General features: G+C 40.8%; 1 protein-coding gene across 1 annotated transcript; it reads right to left on the bottom strand.

The window, feature by feature from the left end:
- Positions 1-6,686: 6,686 nt before the first annotated feature.
- Positions 6,687-24,882, bottom strand: LOC129812668 (mitogen-activated protein kinase kinase kinase 7-like). Its single transcript, XM_055864428.1, has 15 exons — positions 24,615-24,882; positions 24,420-24,511; positions 23,905-24,015; positions 23,536-23,601; positions 23,257-23,302; positions 19,901-20,039; positions 19,498-19,626; positions 19,207-19,331; positions 16,657-16,787; positions 11,761-11,848; positions 11,441-11,568; positions 9,741-9,891; positions 9,513-9,574; positions 9,154-9,269; positions 6,687-8,844 (listed from the first exon to the last, which is right to left on the bottom strand). The coding sequence occupies exons 2-15, from the start codon at positions 24,480-24,482 to the stop codon at positions 8,673-8,675; spliced, it is 1,527 nt and encodes a 508-aa protein (XP_055720403.1). The 5' UTR covers positions 24,483-24,511; positions 24,615-24,882; the 3' UTR covers positions 6,687-8,672.
- Positions 24,883-25,440: the final 558 nt, after the last annotated feature.

A 25,440-nucleotide genomic window follows, 5' to 3' on the forward strand; every position in this document is an offset into this window, starting at 1 on the left:
TTGATTCAGCGCGGAGCGAGGCACAGGAGGATGGCTAGGAATGAAAACAGCATACAATGACGATGATCCTATGATGATCAACCATTAATAAAGGACAAAATAACATCCTATCGTCATACCAGCCCGAAGCCATAAAAAAGCTACAATAATAAAAAAAAATAATAATAATAATAATAAAAATGCATCTCACTGATGACACATTTAAACACATTTATGACCAACCCCCCATTAAGTGATTATCATCACTCAGAGCAAACAATCCCCCTATTGCACATCACCAGCCTCTGCTTGAGCAGCAGAGATGCTTGTCAGACTCTATTCACATCACTGTTAGACCTCAGTACACAGAAAGCATGATCTCATCCTGCTACAGATCCATGACTGACTGACTGAACAATAGCCAGCATCAGCAATGTTCACAACTCCATTACCCATTATGCTACAAAAACCCTACACAATCACCGTCAAGTGATAATGATATAGGCTATATAATGGTAATGCTACTGATAGTATATTTTTCTAAAATAAATAATATTATGGCCTATGAGTTTCAGACCCTCTATGTGTCTGTTTGAGCATGCAGCTAAAGGTGAGAATGCCACAGGCAGGAAACAGTGGGCTTTGACATGATACATGCTTGTTAGTCGCCTACACAGAAATCCTATTTCAAGATAATTGTTTCAGGCTGTAACACAGAATGTGCATGAAATATCATGGCAAATCTCTCCACTGGACAAAAAACCTACCTACATTTCATTTAAATGATCAATTCTAGACAATAATAATCAACAGCCATTTCTTACATAATTAGACAAATATAATTCAGAGGTTACAGCAGACATGAGACTGTCCACTCCTCTGCATTATGCAGAAACATATTGGTTCAGTATGGAGGCCACTCTAATATAGGTTGAACAAGGCAGCAATAGTCAGGCAGAGAGAGTGTGTTTTCTAATATAGAGACAGCGGATCCCCAAGGAGCTTGCACGCTATAACGTTTTATCAGGTTGTCACAGACTTGCTGCTCCTGGAGCCCATTTATTTTCCCTGTGTGGCATGGGCTGGCTAGGACAAGAATTCGGCCCAGGCATTTTATCCACACCAGCCCACATCAATGCGCACGCTGCCAACTCATATGCTCAGTATGGTGGAGAGAGGAGTGTCTTTGTAGTGTATTTCTTTGCTTGTATGTGTGTGTGTGGGAGGGGGGGGGGGCTTAAGGGTAGGCATTGTCAAAGAGATGGGGCTGGCTTTAGAAAGGACTGAAAGATAGGGATGGACTCAGAGTCACACAGGGAGGAAGTTCCCGGAGCCTAGGAGGAACCCTGGAGAAGGCCATGTCGCCGAATCTCTGGAGCTTCGTCCTGGGGATGACAAGGTGACCTGCTGTGGGGGAACAGAGTGCACGCGTGGGTTGGAAGGGGAGAAAAAAGGTAAGGGGGTGCAAGATTGTGAAGGGCTTTGTAGGTCAGAAGGAGGGTCTTGTAATCAATGCGTTGGGAGACAGAGAGCCAGTGGAGTTTACAAAGGAAAGGGGTGATGTGCTGCCAGGACTTAGCATGGGTGAGGAGTCGGGCTGCAGAGTACTGAGTTGCAGTGGTCAATAAGACGGGAAGAGGTGAATGCGTATATAAAGGTTTCAGCGGCAGGATGGGAGAGGATGGGAGAGGGAGGACCTGACTTTGGCAATGTTGCAGAGGTGGAAGAATGAGGATTTGACAGTCTGTCTTGTGTGGTGGTCAAAGGAGAGGGTGGAGTCCAGGATGACATCAAGGTTGCGTGTGTGGGGAGAGGAAGAGACAGTGGTGTCAATGGTGAGGTTGCCAGTTTTGGTGCCTATGAGGAGGAGTTTTGTTTTATCACTGTTAAGCCTGAGTAAGTTTTGTTGCATCCATGTTTTTATTGTAGAGAGGCAGGATTCAATGTGTCAGAGGTGGGTTGAGGAGGGATTTGGTGCTGTTGTAGAACTGGGTGTCATCGGCATAGCAGTGGAAGTCAAGGTTGAAGTGACGGAAGATCTGACCGAGGGGGCTGATGTAGATGATGAAGAGTAAGGGATTTAACACAGAGCCCTGGGGGACAGCCTGTGTAACTGCAGCTGAATCTGAGGTGTGGCCATTGAGGGAGATGTAGTGGGTCCTGTTTGTGAGGTATGATTGTAGCCAGGACAGTACAGATCCCTTAATACCTAGACCATCAAGCCTGAGGAGGAGGATCTGATCGCTCACTGTGTCAAATGCGGCACTCAGGTCGAGGAGAATCAGAATGTTGAGAGCACCAGCAGAGATGAGGAGGTTATTGACAACTTTTGAGGGGGCGGAAAGCAGACTGGAGGGACCCTACACCCTGACCCTGACTTAGACACATGCAGTCATGCTGAGCCATAACATTGGCAGGACAGTACAACGTTTCTCAACCATTCCTGTACCCGTGACTGGCAAGACATGGTCCTCCTCTTGTTTAACCAGCTCATGTTTAAAACCAATACAAATTTGTAACAACACACTGGAGATACAACTCATCACTATAACTGGGCCTCTGCTCTAGCCATTTCTTTTAACTCCCTGTTGTGCTGTCTATCTGTCTCAGCATCTTCTCTGCTGTCACTCTGTGCTTCTTTTGTTCTCTCTGTCTGTCGGCTACCTATTTCGCAACAAAGCCTCCTTCACTCATGCTGCCAAACATACCCTCGTAAAACTGACTATCCTACCGATAATTGACTTCGGCAATGTCATTTACAAAATAGCCTCCAACACTCTACTCAGCAAACTGGATGTAGTCTTTCACAGTGCCACCCGTTTTGTCACCAAAGCCCCATATAATACCCACCACTGCGACCTGTATGCTCTCGTTGGCTGGCCCTCACTACATATTCGTCACCAAACCCACTGGCCCCAGGTCATGTTATATGTGTCGAACTGCTTTGTGTAACGGGTGTCGTCGTCGGATGAAGAGGAATCGGACCAAAGCGCAGCGTGGTAAGTGTTCATGACTTTTTATTTAAACTGAACACTAAACAAAAATAACAAAGTGAATTCCCGAAACCAAAACAATCCTGTCAGGTGCAAAACACTAAACAGAAAACAACTACCCACAAAACACAGGTGGGAAAAAGCTGCCTAAGTATGATTCTCAATCAGAGACAACGATAGACAGCTGCCTCTGATTGAGGACCACACCCGGCCAAACACAAATAAATACAAAACATAGAAAATGAACATAGAATGCCCACCCATATCACACCCTGACCAAACCAAAATAGAGACATAAAAGCTCTCTACGGTCAGGGCGTAACACTTTGCTAATATCTTGGCCAGGTCGCAGTTGTAAATGAGAACTTGTTCTCAACTTGCCTACCTGGTTAAATAAAGGTGAAATAAAATGTGCACTAACTAATATCATAGGCTTATTAATTTGGGGTTACACATTAACTAGATCACTTACTCTAAATATACTACTCACTGCTAGTAGCCATGTATTTATCCAACAGTAAATGTAATGTCTTTAAAAAACATTGCAGTTGTAGGTTACTACCCATGAGACCTATAGGCCTATGTCCTCACAGTGGCCTCACAGTGGCAATTTGTGTGCGCGCCGCTCCATATCTCAAAGCCTTATCAAATATCTTGGTTGTAAAATAGTTGCTATTGAGCTGAATATTAAAAAATCAGTTATTATACCTACAGATAGCTGAGGCACTCCTCTCTTCACTAGGGACAAGGGAACGAAGCCTGAAATGTTTGAAATGTTATATGATCAGAACACACTTATCTCTCGAGCGCATGGGGGAGAGGAGAGTGGCTCGCTCATTATAGCAGCAAGTCCCACGAAACAGGCACAGGGGCAGGGCACACACTTTCATTACAGAAATCATGAGAATAATGCTTTACTGTTTGACCAAATCATGGTTTTAGCCATCCAAAAATGGAACGTTTTGTGTGAGGTGACAATGTAGAATGTGCTTTTTCTGTTTATTCATAGGTCGCACCTCTGTCACTTGGTCGCGTCATGCCATTGTTATGAACGTTCTCAAACCGCCCATTATCGGTGGCGCCATAGTGGTGTCCTAAATTACACTATAGTGTCTGGAAATATGCCATTTCTAAAGTAGTCAAATATTTAGCAGGAAACAACTTTGCCAGCTTTGCCAGCATTATCATGTTGTCAAATTTACTTTAGACAGATGGCAATGTTGTCATTAACTAGCAAAGTTTGTAAAGAATATGTTAATGTTAGCTATCTAAAATCTGGTGGCCTCCCATCAATCTTAGCTAGCTAGCTAGCAAATTATATACTGCACCTAAAGTCAATCTGGTGACATCAAAATGTTTTTTTACTAATTATTTGCCTCCTTTTGAATGCCATTGTATTTCCAAGCCACTGTAAAGTATTTTTGATGAAATCTTCATCAGTGGTCAATGATGATGCATTGAGTAGAATGCTATGTCGGGCATCAGTCCAAAACGAATGTTCAAAACAATACTGCAACAAAATATGCAACCCATGAATAGGCACCCTTTCCATTTTTACGATCCATGATCTTTGCTGTCTAGCTGATGACAGAGTTGGACCAGGTCTCTTTGCTGATAGGTTTTGAGATTTTTTGCACAATTTCTCTGTTATACTAATCTATAATGAGCCTTTGGTTGATCAGAGCACAACGGCCGCCCCCCTACCAAGTTGGGCCAGCCCCCAAAAATTCAAAATACATCTTAACAGGCCCATGGGCTGCCGGCTATGTCACCTTGTCATTTATTTACTTTTATATTTAAAAAAATATGTTTTCGTGTATGTCAATTTAGACCAGCCCATCTGGAATTTGCCAGAATTGCCAGATGGGCAATCCACCCCTGATGTGTGGTCTTCAGATTGGCCCACATTTTCAATGTCAAGTGGTATAAATAACCAAAGCTGATTCTCACTGCAGATCTATCTGCTCAACAGCTGGACATGGTGTACTAAGTGGTAATGCAATGAGCCAGTGATGGTAATAATCACACATTTTACACTTGCTTCAAATGCAGTGTAAAATTGACAATGAAGAAACATTAGAAAATTATCAGATGTTGCTTTGCTATTCATATCCCATGTAAGCGACTGTCAAAAATGCATTTCTGCAACAGATAATGGAGACAGGGAGACACAATTACACACAGCCAAACTGACAAGTCCCCCAGGAGGCCATGGCCTACACTTGAATATGACCTGAAATTGAACAAAATTCTGCTGTCAATTCTCTCATTTCCTCTACTTTCTTTTAAAGGAGAGATTAAAGATGACACAGCAGTGACAGATCAGCTTGTTATTTTTCTTGATGGAAACATGTAGGCTACATTCCTGCGTGGGCAGGTTGGTGGGTGGGTAACTGGGTTCAAACTCAGTCCAAATGTTTTGTTTAAGACTGAGGGTTGTATGGAAGCATTCATACACAAAACATGTAATCGAACAACCTTATCAAATTGCCAGGATTCACAGTCTTATTGCAGCCAAGATTATCATACTCCTTTTGACCTAATTAAGCTACTGAAATAGCCTACTTTGGTAACTATGGAAACACTTTCAAGTAAATTGGTTTCGCAAACATTATGAACACAATATCTATCATACATACAGATGAAGGATCTTAATTTGATCACCCTGTTGCAGGAGAACTTGTAGTGTATTTGATGTTTAAAAAGGCTTCTGAAATAATTTCTACTTTGAAATTTGAATTGATTTTCTTTTACGAAAAATGTATCAACCCCTACAAAAATGTTTAATAATTACAATCCAGATAATAATTTACCTTTCCTGTTGCTGCAGGATTATTTTCCTGCTGTATCAAACTGGCTCAAATTAAGATCCCACATCTGTACTGCGCAAAATAACATTTACATTTTTGGAAAGAACTTCATACTCAGAACAAGTCAATGTAAGGGTCAAAGGCAAAGCATACTCAACATGCAGGGAAGACGACTGTATGAAGACCAGCTTGTAACAGGAATGCCAGGAATGCCAGAGAGAGTGAGATCATCAGTCTTTTTCGACAACACAAGCCAGTCATGTTAATCACTAGCCAGTGATTTAGCCATCATATCCCCACTGCACTGCAGACAAAGCAAACCCCCTCTGTCAGGACTGAGCAAGCCCTTTGTCATCACACTGTTTCAACTGGGAGACAAAACATACTTCAGAAACATAAAAATTGTTTCAGATTTGTTCCATACCTTACTCATATGCTTCATATAGATGTAAAGGAGTTTATGACTTTATTCAGTACGTTTGATGAGCATGCAAATGGCCATATGCACATAAGTTTATCTTGAAGAGGGGCTACCAAAATGATTTGGTATGCATAAACGCATGACCAAGCACAATGTTTAAATAAAGGATATACAACAAAAAAAACTGTGCTCAAAGGGTGTCACCAATTTACAAAAAGGGGGGAAGAAGTCAATTGAAATGAAGGACATTTATGCTGATATTATTCTACTTCCCAACAATACTAAATAAATATTTTTCTAAGAATATATCAAACCATTGAAAACATAGATAATAGGAAATGTTTTATGCACTCAAGCATACAGGCGTTTCAGAACTGCCAAGTGACACACAGAGTGCAGATGAAATCAAAAAGATATGCTAGGGCAACAGATTATATTATATTCAATCATGAATTCCTTTATACCAAGAATGTAAAAGCAGCCTTTTCCTGTGTGCATTCACTTTTTTATTTCAGTACTTTTGAAGTTCTTAAGATATACATTCAAAAGTGCATTGACAACCTTTCCGATTTTGCAAGTCAAAACGCTATTTAGAAAAATACAATACATAGTGAGATATAACCTAAGGCAACCTGTGAACACACACGCACACAGAGGGCAAATCAAGCAAACAAGTGTATAACACATTTGTGGACGTACTGGAACAAGACCAAACTCCAAGTCCACAACCAGCACATACACATTTAGGAGTGAATACAAAAGTGAAATATTTGACAAAATATAAACACTAATACTGAGTGGACTACGTGGTGGTGGTATTCTATGAGAAAACATATCGAAAACATCTAAGGCAGATAGACTTGAAAAAGACCTCAAAAAACAGGCTACATAAAATTAATAAAAACAAAGATCCTTTTGAAATATTGTCATTGCTTCTCAAGGAGCCACTGCATTAACATTGAGAGTGCAAAACATTAGGAACACCTGCCCTTTCCATGACATAGACTGACCAGGTGAATCCAGGTGAAAGCTATGATCCCTTATTGTTGTCACCTGTTAAATCCACTTCAATCAGTGTAGATGAAGGGGAGGAGACAGGTTAAAGAAAGATTTTTAAGCCTTGAGACAATTGAGACACGGATTGTGTATGTGTGCCATTCAGAGGGTGAATGGGCAAGAAAAAATATTTACGTGCCATTGAACGGGGTATGGTAGTAAGTGCCAGGTGCACCGGTTTGAGTGTGTCAAGAACTGCAACGCTGCTGAGTTATTCACACTCAACAGTTTCCTGTGTATATCAAGAATGGTCCACCACCCAAAGGACATCCAGCCAACATTGGAATCAACATGGGCCAGCATCCCAGTGGAACACCTTCGACACCTTGTAGAGTCCATGCCCTGACAAACTGAGGCTGTTCTGAGGGCAAAAGGGTGTGCAATGCAATATTATGAAGGTGTTCCTAATGTTTTGTTTACTCTGTGTACGTAAAAAGGGAATACAGATATAAGAATGAGCATAAACATTTAAAAACACAACTTAGTCATCTATTTGTCATCTCCATACCAAGTTAGCTGTCACAGAGAGGCCAGAGTCAGACGGTGAAAACAAGCTGAGTCACTTCTTTTACAACTAGCACCTCTAGAACAGTCCTGGGGAGGGTATAGTGACAGTCATCTGCTACAAGACAGGAAACACCTCAAGTCATCTGAGGTGTTACTGCAAGTCACCCCCCTTCACAACATCAATCATTTTCTACAAAGCCTTTCTGATAATTCCTGGATGTCGAGCTATGGGCAGAAGTTGCCCTTAGGCACAATGGTGAGAGGGAGGGGGGGTACTAAACTGCACCAAGATCAGTCTCTAGGGGCAACTGCATTTTCCTCTGGATGTCAATAACTACTGTAGGAGATGACTTTACAGGGCCTCCAGACTTTCCTTGTTCAACTAGTCCAGTGTACCTCTGGCAGAATAGAATGACGTCTTTCCGAAAACATGCATGTAAATTAACTTAGCTGTTCTTAATAGGTCTTGCACAACATTTCGCAACATTGTTGTACTGAACGCAGCTCTGGATTGAGACAGGTGGAGTATGTTGTTGCTGTACAGCGCATTGGGGAATCTGAGGGGAGATATGCTTTGTGCAGTCTGCTGCTGACTGTGGATCAGTTGAGGATCTACAAAGCATTCATAATGACATGGCCTTCCGCTTTGGCCACTGATCCAGGAACAGCTTAAGAGCAACAGGAAAGAGTTCACTAAATGGCCAGTCTCTTGGGCTGCTAATCTGAAAACAGTTGATGAGAAATATGAAGCAGTCATCACAAATATGGCAGGTATATTTGGCTGCAAATCCCAAAACAGTTGAGGGTCTACAGAGAAGACATCACAAAATGGCCCCTTGACAGTCTATTTGGCTGCTGATGATCTGAGGACAGTTCTGGGGCAACAAGCACACATCAAGAGGCATTCTAACTCTTCTGTTGTTGCTGACTCTGAATCCGCTCCAGCTTGTTCTTACAAATGTGGAAGTAGGTGGAGAGGCTCTTGTTCTCGTCCAACAGTTTGTTGTGCTCCTGAACCAGACGAGACGTATTTTGCTGCTCCCTTTCATCCTGGTCTAGCTCAGAGATTAACTCCTTCCTACACAGCACCACGACAAAGGGAGAGAGAACATGTTTAGCATTTAGGCAGCCTACATTCACTGGTCACTCTACAACTAATTACTACATACAGTAAAATACTACAATATTCTGTACATGAAACAATGTTATTAGATTTAATTCTAATGAATTTATTCATGTTAAGAGTAACTGGTATGACAACAAATAGAAATCTTCAACAGTAATTCATTAGACATAACACCAGATTGCAGTGCCATCTTCAGTACAGTTTGTACATATTGGACAAACATCTTCCGCATAGGGAATGCTGGGCTCATATGTGACTTACTTTCTCTGGGTGAGTAGGGCAATTTCAGTCTCCACTTTCAGGTACTCCTGGGCCATTCTGCAGTGCTGCTCAAACACAGCCATGGACTCTTTGGAGTTTGAGAATGGGGCCAGGGGCTAAACCCAACCCAGGAATACACACATCACCATCATGCACTTACAATTTACACATACATTCTTATAATGAACAGTACTTCACTTTTTAAACAAATTTCATATTTGAAGTGGAGGACACATGAAATCCAAACAGTGCAGTGAGTAGGCTATTGAGATGTAAGTATGTAAAACATTGCTAGTTGGTTATCAGTATGAGGATTTAGCATCAGTCAGGATTGAGGATGAATGGAGAAAGAACAGTACCTGCAGCTGGTGATCTAGTGTCAGATAAGCCATGGGGATGGAGCTGTCCAAACCATTAATATCTGAGGACATAGAAAACATAATGGTGAGCATATAATGTATGTTGTATGGTACTGCCCCCTGGTGAACACTGTAGTGAAAGTGTCAGAAATACAGTAGGTTCCATGCATTTACAATCTTTGGTAAACTAGCTCTATTGTTTCAACCAATACTAAATAGGGCCCATACCTGTGGGACTGATAGGTGCTCTCAGCTCTGGCCCTGACTGGCCAGCACATTGCCCTTTGACCTCAGTGGGGGCAGGGCTCTGGGTACGCTCAGGCAGGCTCTCCATACTAGGCCCTCTGGATAGGGGCAGGCTGGGGCGTAATGTTCCCCCCTGAGAAAGAACATGAACAGCATGAACATGGATGGGGTGAGTTATTACTTGAGCTTTTGCGATAACTAAACAAAAAGAAACGTCCCTTTTTCAGGAGCCTGTCTTTTAAAGATAATTCGTAAAAATCCAAATAAATCCAAATAACTTCACAGATCTTCATTGTAAAGGGTTTAAACACTGTTTCCCATGCTTGTTCAATTAACCATAAACAATTAATGAACCTGTGGAACGGTAATTAAGACACTAACAGCTTACAGACGGTAGGCAATTAAGGTCACAGTTATGAAAACTTAATACACTATAGAGGCCTTTCTACTGACTCTGAAAAACACAAAAAGAAAGACGCCCAGGGTCCCTGCTCAACTGCGTGAACGTGCCTTAGGCATGCTTCAAGGAGGCATGAGGACTGCAGATGTGGCCAGGGCAATAAATTGCAATGTCCGTACTGTGAGACGTCTAAGACAACGCTACAGGGAGACAGGACGGACAGCTGATCATCCTCGCAGTGGCAGACCACGTGTAACAACACCTGCACAGGATCGGTACATCCGAACATCACACCTGCGGGACAGGTACAGGATGGCAACAACAACTGCCCGAGTTACACCAAGAATGCACAATCACTCCATCAGTGCTCAGACTGTCCGCAATAGGCTGAGAGAGGCTGGACTAAAGGCTTGTAGGCCTGTTGTAAGGCAGGTCCTCACCAGACATCACCGGCAACAACGTCACCTATGGGCACAAAGCCACCGTCGCTGGACCAGACAAGACTGGCAAGAAGTGCTCTTCACTGACGAGTCACGGTTTGGTCTCACCAGGGGTGATGGTCGGATTCGCGTTTATCGTCGAGGAATGAGCGTTACACCGAGGCCTGTACTCTGGAGCGGGATCGATTTGGAGGTGGAGGGTCCGTCATGGTCTGGGGCGGTGTGTCACAGCATCATTGGACTGAGCTTGTTGTCATTGCCTGCAATCTCAACACTATGCGTTACAGGGAAGACATCCTCCTACCTCATGTGGTACCCTTCCTGCAGGCTGACATGACCCTCCAGCATGACAATGCCACCAGCCATACTGCTCGTTCTGTGAGTGATTTCCTGCAAGACAGGAATGTCAGTGTTCTGCCATGGCCAGCAAAGAGCCTGGATCTCAATCCCGTTGAGCACGTCTGGGACCTGTTGGATCGAAGGGTGAGGGCTAGGGCCATTCACCCAGAAATGTCCGGGAACTTGCGAGTGCCTTGGTGGAAGAGTGGGGTAACATCTCATAGCAAGAACTGGCAAATCTGGTGCAGTCCATGAGGAGATGCACTGCAGTACTTAATGCAGCTGGTGGCCACACCAGATACTGACTGTTACTTTTGATTTTGACCCCCCCTTTGTTCAGGGACACATTATTCCATTTCTGTTTGTCACATGTCTGTGGAACTTGTTCAGTTTATGTCTCAGTTGTTGAATCTTATGTTCATTCAAATATTTATACATGTTAAGTTTGCTGAAAATAAACACAGTTGACGTTTCTTTTTTTGCTGAGTTTATAAATGCATCACCTTTGATGGTTTGAACTGAAGTGGAAATTTTTCGTTTTTCAGGGTGTCATCTCTCTCTTGACAGTTTGTTCCATGCTCCATGTTGCTTTCGGATCTGTAGCTGTTGATAGTGTTGTCTGCATTGGAACCTACAGAAGAGAAGATGGCTTTTTAAAATGTTTTTCCAGAAACTTCTGTAATAACAGCAACTTCTGAACTTCATTAATATGCATTTCCAAAGCAATTACTCATAATGTTAATACAAGATAAAGTGTTACTTGTCTCCAAATGTTTATATAATCCATAAACTTTCAAAGCGTATCTAAATCTATGGAACTCACCTGTGCTTGTGGCTGAGGAGGAGCCACTCCTGCTGTTGCTTGGACACTGGTGGGGATACTGAAGAGGCTCATCAGACCCTGGGAAGTACTGCAGACACATGGGAGGAAGAGTGCAATGCACAATGCTTACAGGAATTGTATACTGAACAAAATATAAAAACGCAACATGCAACAATTTCTAAGATTTTACTGAGGTAAATTAGTTTAACTTGACTGGGAATACAGATATGCATCTGTTGGTCACAGATACAATTATAAAAACTTTTTTTTTTAGGGGCGTGGATCAGAAAACCAGTCTATCTGGTGTGACCACCAGTTTCCTCATGCAGCACGACACGTCTCCTTTGCATAGAGTTGTTCAGGCTGTTGATTGTGGCCTGTTGAATGTTGTTCCATTCCTCTTCAATGGCTGTGCGAAGATGCTGGATATTGACGGGAACTGGAACACGCTGTCGTAGACGTCGATCCAGAGCATCCCAAACATGCTCAATGGGTGACATGTCTGGTGAGTATGCAGGCCATGGAAAAACTGGGACATTTTCATCTTCCAGGAATTGTGTACAGATCCTAGTGACATGGGGCCGTGCATTATCATGCTGAAACATGAGGTGATGGCGGCGGTTGAATGGCACGACAATGGGCCTCAGGGTCTCGTCACGGTATCTCTGTGCAATCAAATTGCCATCAATAAAATGCAATTATGTTCATTATCCATAGCTTATGCCGGTCCCAGACAATCCCGCAGGTGAGGAAGCTGGATGTGGAGATCCTGGGCTGACATGGTTACACATGGTCAGCGGTTGAGAGACCAGTTGGATGTACTGCCAAATTATTAAAAACAACGTTGGAGGCGGCTTATTGTAGAGAAATTAACATTCAATTCTCTGGCAAAATCTATGGTGTACATTCCTGCAGTTAGCATGCCAATTGCACACTCCCTCAAAACTTGAGACATCTGTGGGATTGTGTTGTGTGACAAAATTGCATATTTTAGAGGCCTTTTATTGTCCACATCACAAGGTGCACCTGTGTAATGATCATGCTGTTTAATCAGCTTCTTTATATGCCACACCTGTCAGGTGGATGGATTGGCAAAGGTGAACTGCTCACCAACAGGGATGTTTACAAATGTGTGCACAGAATTTGAGAGAAAGAAGCTTTTGGTGCGTATGGAATATTTCTGGGATATTTTATTTCAGCTCATAAAATATGAGACCAACTCCTTCAATGTTGCATTTACAGTTGAAGTCGGAAGTTTACATACACCTTAGCCAAATACATTTAAACTCAGTTTCACAATTCCTGACATTTAATCCTAGTAAAAATTCCCTGTCTTAGGTCAGTTAGGATCACCACTTTATTTTAAGAAGGTGAAATGTCAGAATAATAGTAGAGAAAATTATTTATTTCATCTTCTATTTCTTTCATCACATTCCCAGTGGGTCAGAAGTTTACATACACTCAATTAATATTTGGTAGCATTGCCTTTAAATGGTTTAACTTGGGTCAAACGTTTCAGGTAGCCTTCCACAGGCTTCCCACAATAAGTTGGGTGAATTTTGGCCCATTCCTCCCGACAGAGCTGGTGTAAATGAGTCAGGTTTGTAGGCCTCCTTGCTCGCACACGCTTTTTCAGTTCTGCCCAAAAATGTTCTATGGGATTGAGGTCAGGGCTTTGTGATGGCCACTCCAATACCTTGACTTTGTTGTTCTTAAGCCATTTTCCCACAACTTTGGAAGTGTGCTTGGGGTCATTGTCCATTTGGAAGACACATTTGCGACCAAGCTTTAACTTCCTGACTAATGTCATTGAGATGTGGCTTTTTCCTCCCTCATGATGCCATCTATTTTGTGAAGTGCACCAGTCCCTCCTGCAGCAAAGCACCCCAACAACATAATGCTACAACCCCCCGTGCTTTACAGTTGGGATGGTGTTCTTCAGCTTACAAGCCTCCCCCTTTTTCTTCCAAACATAACGATGGTCATTATGGTCAAACAGTTCTATTTTTGTTTCATCAGACCAGAGGACATTTCTCAAAAAAGTACGATGTTTGTCCCCATGTGCAGTTGCGAACTGTAGTCTGGATTCTTTATGTTGGTTTTGGAGCAGTGGCTTCTTCCTTGCTGAGTGGCCTTTCAGGTTATGTCGATATAGGACTTGTTTTACTGTGGATATAGATACTTTTGTACCAGTTTCCTCTAGCATCTTCACAAGGTCCTTTGCTGTTGTTCTGGGATTGATTTGCACTTTTCGCACCAAAGTACATTCATCTGTAGGAGACAGAACACATCTCCTTCCTGAGCGGTATGATGGCTACGTGGTCCCATGGTGTTTATACTTGTGTACTATTGTTTGTACAGATGAACGTTGTACCTTCAGGCGTTTGGAAATTGCTCCCAAGGATGAACCAGACTTGTGGCGGTGTACAATTTATTTTCTGAGGTCTTGGCTGATTTCATTTTCCCATGATGTCAAGCAAAGAGGCACTGAGTTTGAAGGTAGGCCTTGAAATACCTCCAATTGACTCAAATGATGTCAATTAGCCTATCAGAAGCTTCTAAAGCCAAGACATAATTTTCTGGAATTTTCCAAGCTGTTTAAAGGCACAGTCAACTCAGTGTATGCAAACTTCTGACCCACTGGAATTGTGATATAGTGAATTAAGTGAAATAATCTGTCTGTAAACAATTGTTGGAAAAATTACTTGTGTCATGCACAAAGTAATTGTCCTAACCGACTTGCCAAAACTATAGTTTGTTATCAAGAAATTTCTGGAGTGGTTGAAAAAATAGTTTTAAGGACTCCAACCTAAGTGTACGTAAATTTCTGACTTCAACTGTATATTTTTGTTCAATGTAGATATAAAATCAAACACTCAAACTGTGGAACAAAGACACCATTTCTTAATAACTAAGGGCCCGATTCAGACTTCAGTCAGAAATGTATGCGCCCTTTCAATGCGTTTTGATTGAAGCACTTCTCAGTATTTGGTATTCAGACTTACCTTATGCAGGTGCGCAACGAGCTCTATGTGCTCTGAATAAATGCCATTAAATCGCTGAAAAACCCTCCCACTTGCTGTCCAACAGATTTCCTCATGGAGTTTATAAAAATGTATCTAAAGCCATCCCTTTAAATACGGTGCATCTTTCATTCGAATTTTCTCAACAGACTCAATATAATATATAGAGAGAACGGGTTCAGAACGTTAGGGATCAATTACAGAAAGCCATCTATATACAGTGGCTTCAGAAAGTATTCGCACCCCGTGACTTTTTTCACATTTTATTGTGTTACAATTGTCATTTTTTGTAAACGACCTAAAATACTCTAATGCCAAACTAGAAGAAAAAATATATCTTGATTAGATAAATATTCAACCCCCTGAGTCAATACATGTTAGAATCACCGTTGGCAGCGATAAAAACTATGAGTCTTTCTGGGTAAGGCTCTAAGCGCTTTCCAAACTTGGATTGTGTGGTGCAAAATTTACAAATGATTCTTTTCAACATTCTTCAAGCTCTGTCAAATTGGTTGTAGATCAATACTAGACAACCATTTTCCCATCTTGCTATAGATTTTCAAGCAGATTTAACAGCCACATTCACTGTCTTCTTGCTAAGCAACTCCAATGTAGATTTGGCCTGTTTTTTTAAGGTGAATTCATCTCCCAGTGTCTGGTGGAAAGCAGACTGAACCAGGTTTTCCTTTAGGATTCTGCCTGTGCCTTTTTTCTCCTGAAAACTCCTCAGTCCTTAACGATTACAAGCATACTCATAACATAACTCTATACATGAAAATATAGAGTTGTACTCAGTAATGTGTTGTATTGGATTTGCCCCAAACATAACACTTTTTTTTACCCATCTATCAATAGGTGCCCTTCTTTGAGAGGCATTGGAAAACCTCCCTGGTCTTTGTGGTTGAATCTGTGTTTGAAATCACTGCTCGACTGAGGGACCTATCAGATAATTGTATGTGTGGGGTACAGAGATGAGGTAGTCATTCCAAAATCATGTTAAACACTATTATGCACACATTGCAACTTATTATGTGACTTGTCAGTCTTGTCAGTCTTGTCAGAATGTCAGTTTTGCTATAATAAAGGGGTTGAATACTTATTGACTCTATTTCAGCTTTTCATTTGTAATTAATTTGTAAACATTTCGAAAAACACAATTGTGTGTAGGCCAGTGGCAAAAAAATCTCAATTTAATCCATTTAAATTCAGGCTGTAACACAACAAAATGTGGAAAGTCAAGAGGTGTGAATACTGTCTGAAGGCACTGTATATGATACAAATTGTTTAAAAAAACGGAGAAAAGCCCGGGCATATAATTAAAACATTCTAGAGTGCTTAAATCTACTCGGTAGGTTAGGCGCTTTCATCCCCTCAAATTATGAGGACATACAATAACAATTGTGAATAAAGGCACAGTTATTTACAGCCTACTACAATTGCCATTTGTAGGCCTAGTTATAATCCCTTTCTCCAAACGGATAAATAATTAACCAAGCTCTTATCAGTTTATACATTTCAGTGCATGGAGAATGGTGTTATTTCTATTGGAAATAGTCAATGCTTTTCCACTTGGAAACGACAGGTGCTCGACCTTATCCATGATTTCCTGTAGACACACGTTTGCCACACCTACATTTCTATGACCTCCACCCCAAACATATAGCTGGCTGTGTTTCCTCATACTTAAGTTCAAGGTCAGAATACTCAGAGAAAAGGGAATAAAGTTCAATTTCCGTGTGTAACTTGGGTCTGAATTCCCCCCTAAGAGTGAAGTCTTGAAATTGCAGGTATTGCTAACATATATGGGTTATTATTAGAGTTGTGAGTGTGACATTCTGAGAACATGGGTCTGTGGGGTTTTCCAGTACTGTACCTTCATGAGGCTTGCCATGGTGTTTCTGACCTCCTCCATGGAGGGCCTCTGGGCAGGGTCTTTGTCCCAGCAGTGTGTCATCAGGCCCTCAATGGGCTCCGGGAGGTCCTTTATCAGGGGTGGGCGAGTACCTGAGGACACATACAGGAGACTAACGTGTCAGTGGAGGAATGTCAGTCTAAAGTGGCTTCCTCTACTCACCTTCTTTCCTTCATTTAACAAATAGGTGAGGTTTTCTTCAAACCTACACTACCGTTGAAAAATTTGGGGTCACTTAGAAATGTCCTTGTTTTCCATGAAAACATACATGAAATGAGCAGCAAAATGAATAGTAAATATAGTCAAGACGTTGACACGGTTATAAATAATGATTTTTATTTGAAATAATAATTGTGTCCTTCAAACTTTGCTTTCGTCAAAGAATCCTCCATTTGCAGAAATTACAGCCTTGCAGACCTTTGGCATTCTAGTTGTCAATTTGTTGAGGAAATCTGAAAAGATTTCACCCCATGCTTCCTGAAGCACCTCTCACAAGTTGGATTGGCTTGATGGGCACTTCTTACGTACCATATGGTCAAACTCAATAGGGTTGAGATCCGGTGACTGTGCTGGCCACTCCATTACAGACAGAATACCAGCTGACTGCTTCTTCCCTAAATAGTTCTTGCATAGTTTGGAGTTGTGCTTTGGGTCATTGTCCTGTTGTAGGAGGAAATTGGCTCCAATTAAGGGCCGTCCACAGGGTATGGCATGGCGTTGCAAAATGGAGTGATTGCCTTCCATCTTCAAGATCCCCTTTACCCTGTACAAATCTCCCACTTCACCACCACCAGACCATCACATTGCCTTCATTTTTTTCTGCGTGTCTCACGAATGTTCTTCTTTGTGATCCGAACACCTCAAACTTAGATTAGTCTGTCCATAACACTGTTTTCCAATCTTCCTCTGTCCAATGTCTGTGTTCTTTTGCCCATCTTAATATTGAATTTTTATTGGCCAGTCTGAGATATGGTTTATTCTTTGCAACTCTGCCTAGAAAACCAGCATCCTGGAGTCGCCTCTTTACTCTTAACGTTGAGACTGGTGTTTTGCGGGTACTATTTAATGAAGCTGCCAGTTGAGGACTTGTGAGGCGTCTGCTTCTCAAACTAGACACTCTAATGTACATGTCCTCTTGCTCAGTTGTGCACTGGGGCCTCCCACTCCTTTTTCTTTTCTGGTTAGAGCCAGCTAACCAGCTTTTCTGGTTAGAGCCAGCTACTCCCTTCTGTGAAGGTTTCTCCTGAAACTCGTTGCCAAGAAACTGAAGATCTCGTACAACGCTGTGTACGAGCGTTGTACGAGATCTTCAGTTTCTTGGCAATTTTTCGCAGGGAATAGCCTTCATTTCTCTGAACAAGAAAAGACTGACGAGTTTCAGGAGAAAGTTATTTGTTTCTGGCCATTTTTAGCCTGTAATCTAACCCACAAATGCTGATGCTCCAGATACTCAACTAGTCTAAAGAAGGACAGTTTTGTTGCTTCTTTAAATCAGAACAGTTTTCAGCTGTGCTAACATAATTGCAAAAGGGTTTTCTAATGATCAATTAGCGTTTTAAAATGATACACTTGGATTAGCTAACACAATGTGCCATTGGAACAACAGGAGTGATTGTTGTTGATAATGGGCCTCTGTACGCCTATGTAGATATTCCATTAAAAAAAATCTGCCGTTTCCAGCTACAATAGTCATTTACAACATTTTGATGTTACTTTAATGGACAACAAATTTGTGACCTCAAACTTTTCAACAGTAGTGTATATTCCACCTCACTACACAGAGTACCAGTCAAAGGTTTGGACACATCTACTCATTCAAGGGTTTCTCCTTTATTTTTACTATTTTCTACATTGTAGAATAGTAGTGAAGACATCAAATCTATGAAATAACACATATAGAATCAGGTAGGAACCAAAAAAGTTCCCTTTAAAAAAAAGTGATTTAAATTTTCCGGATTGACTGACCTTCATGTCTTAAAGTAATGACTGTCGATTCTATTTGCTTATTTGAGCTGTTCTTGCCATAATATGGACAAGGTATTTTACCAAATAGGGCTATCTTCTGTATATCACCCCTACCTTGTCACAACACAACTGATTGGCTCAAACGCCTTAAGGAAAGAAATTCCACACCTGTTAATTGAAATGCATTCCAGGTGACTACCTCATGAAGCTGGTTGAGAGAATGCCAAGAGTGTGCAAAGCTGTCATCAAGGCAAAGGGTGGCTACTTTGATGAATCTCAAATATAAAATATATTTTGATTTAACACGTTTTATTTATTTTTTTTGGTTACTACATGATTCCATATGTGTTATTTCATAGTTTTGATGTCTTTACTATTATTTTACAATGTAGAAAATTGTTTTAAAAAATAAAGAAAAACCCTTGAATGAGTAGGTGTGTCCAAACCTTTGACTGATACTGTACATTTTTCTCTTTCGGATTTATTCCTCTGTGTGTATGTATGTATGTAACTTCACTAAGAGTCTATGGCTCTGTGACCTCTCACCTCTGTGCACGGCCCACATGATGCAGAAGGCCGATCCTCCGATCTCATCAAAGGGCTTCCTGCGAGTGATCACCTCCCACAGGATGATACCCCAGCTGAACACATCACACTTTTCACTGTAGTTACTGCCTGGACAACAGAGTCATAGAGAGAAATATAGGTGAGTGAAGGAATACAGGTTAGACTGAGACCCTAGATTGTTCTATTGGTGACACAGAGAGAATTGGTGCTCAGACCATTTTCGTCTTTCGCTTTTGAATGAAAGGAGGAAAGCTCCTTGCTATAGGATACATGCCTTCAAACACTTCTGGTGCCATCCAGGCTGCACTTCCTTTGTTGTTGGTCATGTGTGTCTGAATGTCACAGGCTGTCCCAAAGTCACAGATCTTCAACACTGTGCCCCCCTGTACAAGTAGCAGACTGAAACAAATGTCTATGGTTTAGGTTCAGAGAGTGCAACAACTTCATTAAATATGTAAGTACTGTAAACAGACTTGTGTTTATGAAATTCTGGTAACTTTCCCACAATTCCCCCATTTTCCAGAAATCCTGGTTGGAGGATTCCCAAAGTTCCTGCTTATTCCCCCGTACTTCCAGGAATATTTAGGAAAACTGTGAACATTTGGGAATGTTTCCAGAATTTTGCAACCCTAAAACAGACAGTTTAGGAACAGCACACACAAAAGGGTCATACTTGGGTGGTTTGAGATCTCTGTGAATGAGGGCCTTGGGTTTCATGCCATGGAGATAGGAGACCCCCTGAGCACACTGCAGACACCAGCTCATAGCATGGGATGCACTGTACTGGGGCAGGGGCTCAGCTCCATGCAGCACTGGGAATGGACAGACACAACACAGTCAATTGTTTTATTTATTTATGACACTTTTTGGGGGCCAATTTTGGTCTTCAATAAAGGGCAAAAAAAAAAGGTTCTCTACCTTCTCCCCATTCCACTTGCCTCCTCCATTTTTGTAGTACTGCTTTTATCAGTTGGTTGTAATTTTGGACAGAGTAAACATTTCCATATATGTTTGTGAGCTGCACATGTGGCATAACTACGCCGTATATTTGAATTTAACCATATTATTTATTGGAATATTTGTTCTGTCTTTTCTGGAGGATAAAACTGAAATTGCAACCAGCTTTGTATGGCTTGTTTTGGAAAGGGCGATATTTTCAAAGAGCGTCCATTTTCATTTAACTGAAAGTGAGAGGTTGTAATCTGGATAAATGGAAAAAGGCCATTTTTGAACAAGGGATGAGCCATTCTTACTAATCTACTGGAGATCCAGTTTGGGTTTAAGTATATCTTTTGTAATACTGATAATTTTAGTGAAAAATGTAATGCTTTAATATTTACTAATTTTAGCCCTCCCGAACTCATATTCATTATATAAGTATGCACGTTTAATTTTGTCTGGCTTGCCATTCCAAATAAAGGTAAATATTTTTTTTTTAAATAATTTAAAAGACAAATAGTTTGGCATAGGCAGGGCCAATAGAAAATAGGCAGTGTCTGGGTTCGCGCCCAGGCTCTGTCGCAGCTGGCCGCGACCGGGAGGTCCGTGGGGCGACGCACAATTGGCATAGCGTCGTCCGGGTTAGGGAGGGTTTGGCCGTAGGGATATCCTTGTCTCATCGCGCTCCAGCGACTCCTGTGGCGGGCCGGGCGCAGTGCGCGCTAACCAAGGGGGCCAGGTACACGGTGTTTCCTCCGACACATTGGTGCGGCTGGCTTCCGGGTTGGAGGTGCGCTGTGTTAAGAAGCAGTGCGGCTTGGTTGGGTTGTGCTTCGGAGGACGCATGGCTTTCGACCTTCGTCTCTCCCGAGCCCGTACGGGAGTTGTAGCGATGAGACAAGATAGTAATTACTAGCGATTGGATACCACGAAAATTGGGGAAAAATGGGGGGGAAAACAATAAAAAATAAAAAATAGGCAGTGGTGTAAAGTACTCAAGTAAAAATACTTGAAAGTACTACTTAAGTTGTTTTTTGAGGTATCTGTACTTTACTTTACTATTTATATTTTTGACAACTTTTACTTCACTACATTCCCAAAGAAAATATTGTACCGGTAATTGATGCAGGTACCGGTTTGGGTTTTTACTTTACTTTCTATACCGGTATTTGAATGTTTGGTTTGTTAAATATGATACGCCATGTGTAATGTCAATTTTTATAGTTTACTTCGCTACTTGAGTCATCTCTCTCCGCTCTTTCTCTCCGTGCCACTTTCCACACAGACCAAGCCACGCCCCCTGTCACTCAAGGAACGCATTTGATGTTCCTCAACCACGAGACACTTGCAGTCAACGCAGCACATACAACAATGTTGATGACAACAATGCTTTTATCACTTTGCTTCTTAATATAAATCCACTAGCATTCTATACTGACACCATTAGTTTGTGTTTCTTACATCAGCAAAAGCTAGTTTGTCTTTTCTTAGCACGTTGCCCTAAATCTTGTGAGATGCTAATAGCTAGCTAGCTAATAAATGTACTAAAAGCAAACGTAGCTAGCTAATACAGACAGATAATACCAGCGACGGTGTGTGTATACCTAAATCAACATGTTGTTTGTGCAACAGTATCTTCTAAATCAAAGAGGAATATGCAAAGCCAGATTATATGTTAGCTACATGAAGTAGCTAAGAGAAAACATGCAATGTAGCCAAAACTTTTAGGATCCCCTAGGAAACACTTATCAACACTTTGTTTCCTACCCTGTCACAATAACTCCTCCCTGGCATTTTAATGTGTTGTCATCTCAAACAACATGGTATTCAAAGTGCCCAGTATTATATTCCAACTATATAATTGGATTAGTCTTTATATTTCCATGATTCCAACAGTTATGCTCTAATTGGCAAGTCAAATCGCAAATGCAACATTTGGTTAAAAACAAGTCCTATATGATTTTCCCATATCGTGCAGCCCTACGTGGCAGTGTGGAAATTCTCTCAATTGAGCAGTGGTGTAAAGTACTTAAGTGAAAATATTTTCAAGTACTACTTAAGTCGTTTTTTTTGTATCTGTACTTTACTATTTTTTTACTACTTTTACTTCACTACATTCCTAAAGAAAATACTGTACTTTTTACTCCATGCATTTTCCCTGACACCCAGAAGTACTCGTTACATTTTGAATGCTTAGCAGGACAGGAAAATGGTCCAAGTCACGCACTTGTCAAGAGAACATCTCTGGTCATCTACTGCCTCTGATCTGGAGGACTCACTAAACACAAATGCTTTGTTTGTAAATGATGTTTGAGTGTTGGAGTGTGCCCCTGGCTATCCGTAAATTTAAAAAATGAAAAAAGAAAATGGTGCCATCTGGTTTGCTTAATATAAGGAATTTGAAATTATTTATACTTTTACTTTTGATACTTAAGTACATTTTATCAAATACATTTACTTTTGATACTTAAGTATATTTAAAACCAAATACTTTAAGACTTTTACTCAAGTAGTATTTTACTGGGTGACTTTCACTTTTACTTGAGTCATTTTCTATTAAGGTATCTTTACTTTTACTCAAGTATGACAATTGGGTACTTTTCCCACCACTGTAAATAGGTAAACTGGGATATGACAAAAGAATTAATCAGGGTGATTTTCCCACAAATAGGTATTTACCATTCCATGGTAGCAAGATCTTATCTATTTTTGCAAACTTTCTGTTGAAATGTGTTGTAGTAAGCTCCTTTATTTCTTTAGGGATATGAATACTGAGTGTGTCCACATCCCCGTCAGACCATTTTATTGGTAAACTACACGGTAATGTAAAGGTAGCATTTTTTTTGCGATCCAATATGTAATATGGTACACTTATCCTAGTTTGGCTGTAATCCCGAGAGATCGGAAAAATGATCTAGATCCTCTGAGGTTGTGGAGGATCCAGATTGCAGATTTAAGAGGACGTTTGAGTCGTCAGCATACAATGACACCCCTATGTATTATTGTTGGATCTGATTTTAATAGCTAACATTTCGATGGCCATAATAAATAGATATGCCGACAATGGAGAGTTAAAGAGTAATTTCTTACCATTGTATAAAGAGCCACCTTCAGCGTATTCCATAACAAGACAGACCTGTATGTGAATGTTACAATCATTGTGATCAAAAGGGGGAAAACACTTACAGTAGGCATACTGTATGGGATTGCAAATCTGGTGTCAAATTAATATAGATGAAAAAGTGTAGACCTAATAAATGAATAATAACTAATAATAATAACAACTAATAAAGGAATAATGACACTACAGTATATTGTTGAACACCAGGCAAATCATACTAAGAAGACAACTTTCCTGAATGTACTTACTGGATTATGACATGAACCATAGAGCTTGACAATATTTGGGTGATTTACTCTGGAAAGCTGGCGGAGCTGGATGAAGAAGAGACATGGGTAAGTGAAATGGATCTCACCATCTAAACATATATATACACATCTAAACATATATACATATATATATATACACATATACATACATACATATATAGTTTTATTTCCATTGTAATTGGATATCATTTGACTGCTGCTACCTAATATAAATGTGTCAATAAATGTTAGTGTTTTTGGATGGACATTATTGTGATAACAAGACAAACTCATTTCAACAATACACTATACCCAAAACCAGGCTTACACACACAAAAAAGGTATTTTCAGGCAAGGATGTTCCTGTACCTCTACTACAAAAGCTTTCCTCTCAGATTCACTCTCTATGGTCTTGATGGCCACATCTTTGCCTTTCCATTTGGCCTTGAAGACAACTCCAAATGTTCCTCTGCCAACAACCTGGAGAAACAAATGTCACACATCCATAAAACACTGCAACTCTAGTCCAGTAGCATGTTTTCAAGGAAGACCTTGCGTTTTCATTTATGTCCCTTCTGAGAGTCTTGGACAGACAGGCTCCCCTCTAGGCTATAATTTTACATGTTTCTGAGTGGTGGTCTGTCTCGTTCTTTTCTGTATAATCTACAAATCATTCTAGATACTGTAGCTGGTGTTTTGAAATATGTATCTTGGCTCCATAGTTGAAATGAGCATTCACAAGTTACTTGGATGAACACAAAACTCTACTTCTCTACCATTCAACTAGGCTAGCTAGTGTGATTTCTCTCACCCCTGCCTGTCTTAATTTTCTCACTCATTGAAGGCTGATGGTTTGGTATGTATAGCTATCAAACGACACTTACCTCTTCAACTTCTATATCCTCATATTCTATCTCTTCAAATGGATATCCAGGTGTCTCAAGCATCTTGACGGCTTTAGACTCCTTAGAATAAGCTAGAAAACAACATATTGTATTAGCGTACTGTCTATCGTTAAACCCTTGTTATTTCATGTCACAACCCCTCCGTAATCGTTTCCATTCGCTGTTGAAACATACATCAGAACAGGAAGTATGAGTTGGTTGTCCGTTCCTAGACGAGCCGCTGTTTCGAACACTCAGGACGAAGAGTTACATTTTATTAAAAACGATAAACTATGAACAGCTGTTTATCAGCGTTATGTCTGAGTAAGTTTGTTACATCCTACGTGGAAAACCCAATGGAGTGAAGAGCAAATTAGTACGAGTTTTATAGGTTTAATGTCAGAGAAGAGTCCAAACAAATGCCGTTTGTTCCATGGTTTGCGCAGTGAAATGTTCGCAGCCTTGGGGTGCATTCAAGAACAGTAAACTCTTACATATTAACAACAGTCGGTGCGGGACTCTCAAAATACATTCCAGGCTCAACCCCAGATTGAAAAGAGGAGAACCTGCAACAAAGGTCTGATAGATATCACAGATTATTATTGTAGGAGTGAGCGTATTTGTTGGGTTGTCAACCTTTGCTGATCTTAAACAAAGCTCACTTTTATTGTTGCATCTGCCTTCCTGGGCGATAGAGGGCGACATACACGAGAGCGTCTCTGTATACGTGCCTGTTTTTTTAATGGTTAGTGATGTGTCAAAGTACATGTCATACCGCTGAGAAGTGACCAAGAATGAGCAAGACCTAGCAATAAATAACGACGTGACCTCGGCGATTTCGATTCAAAATAAAAGTTACGTGGAAATTATGATATAAAATTATACAAATGGTCGGAATTCGTAAAATTTTATTAGGAAATGTTAGCATACTTCAAATTGATCAAAAAAGGTCAATAGTTAATGGCTTTCAAAGTACGTTTAATATTATAACATTGACAATATACTTAACAGCATTAAATGA

Source organism: Salvelinus fontinalis, chromosome 16 (genome assembly GCF_029448725.1).
Source record: "Salvelinus fontinalis isolate EN_2023a chromosome 16, ASM2944872v1, whole genome shotgun sequence".
Classification (NCBI taxonomy): Eukaryota; Metazoa; Chordata; class Actinopteri; order Salmoniformes; family Salmonidae; genus Salvelinus; species Salvelinus fontinalis.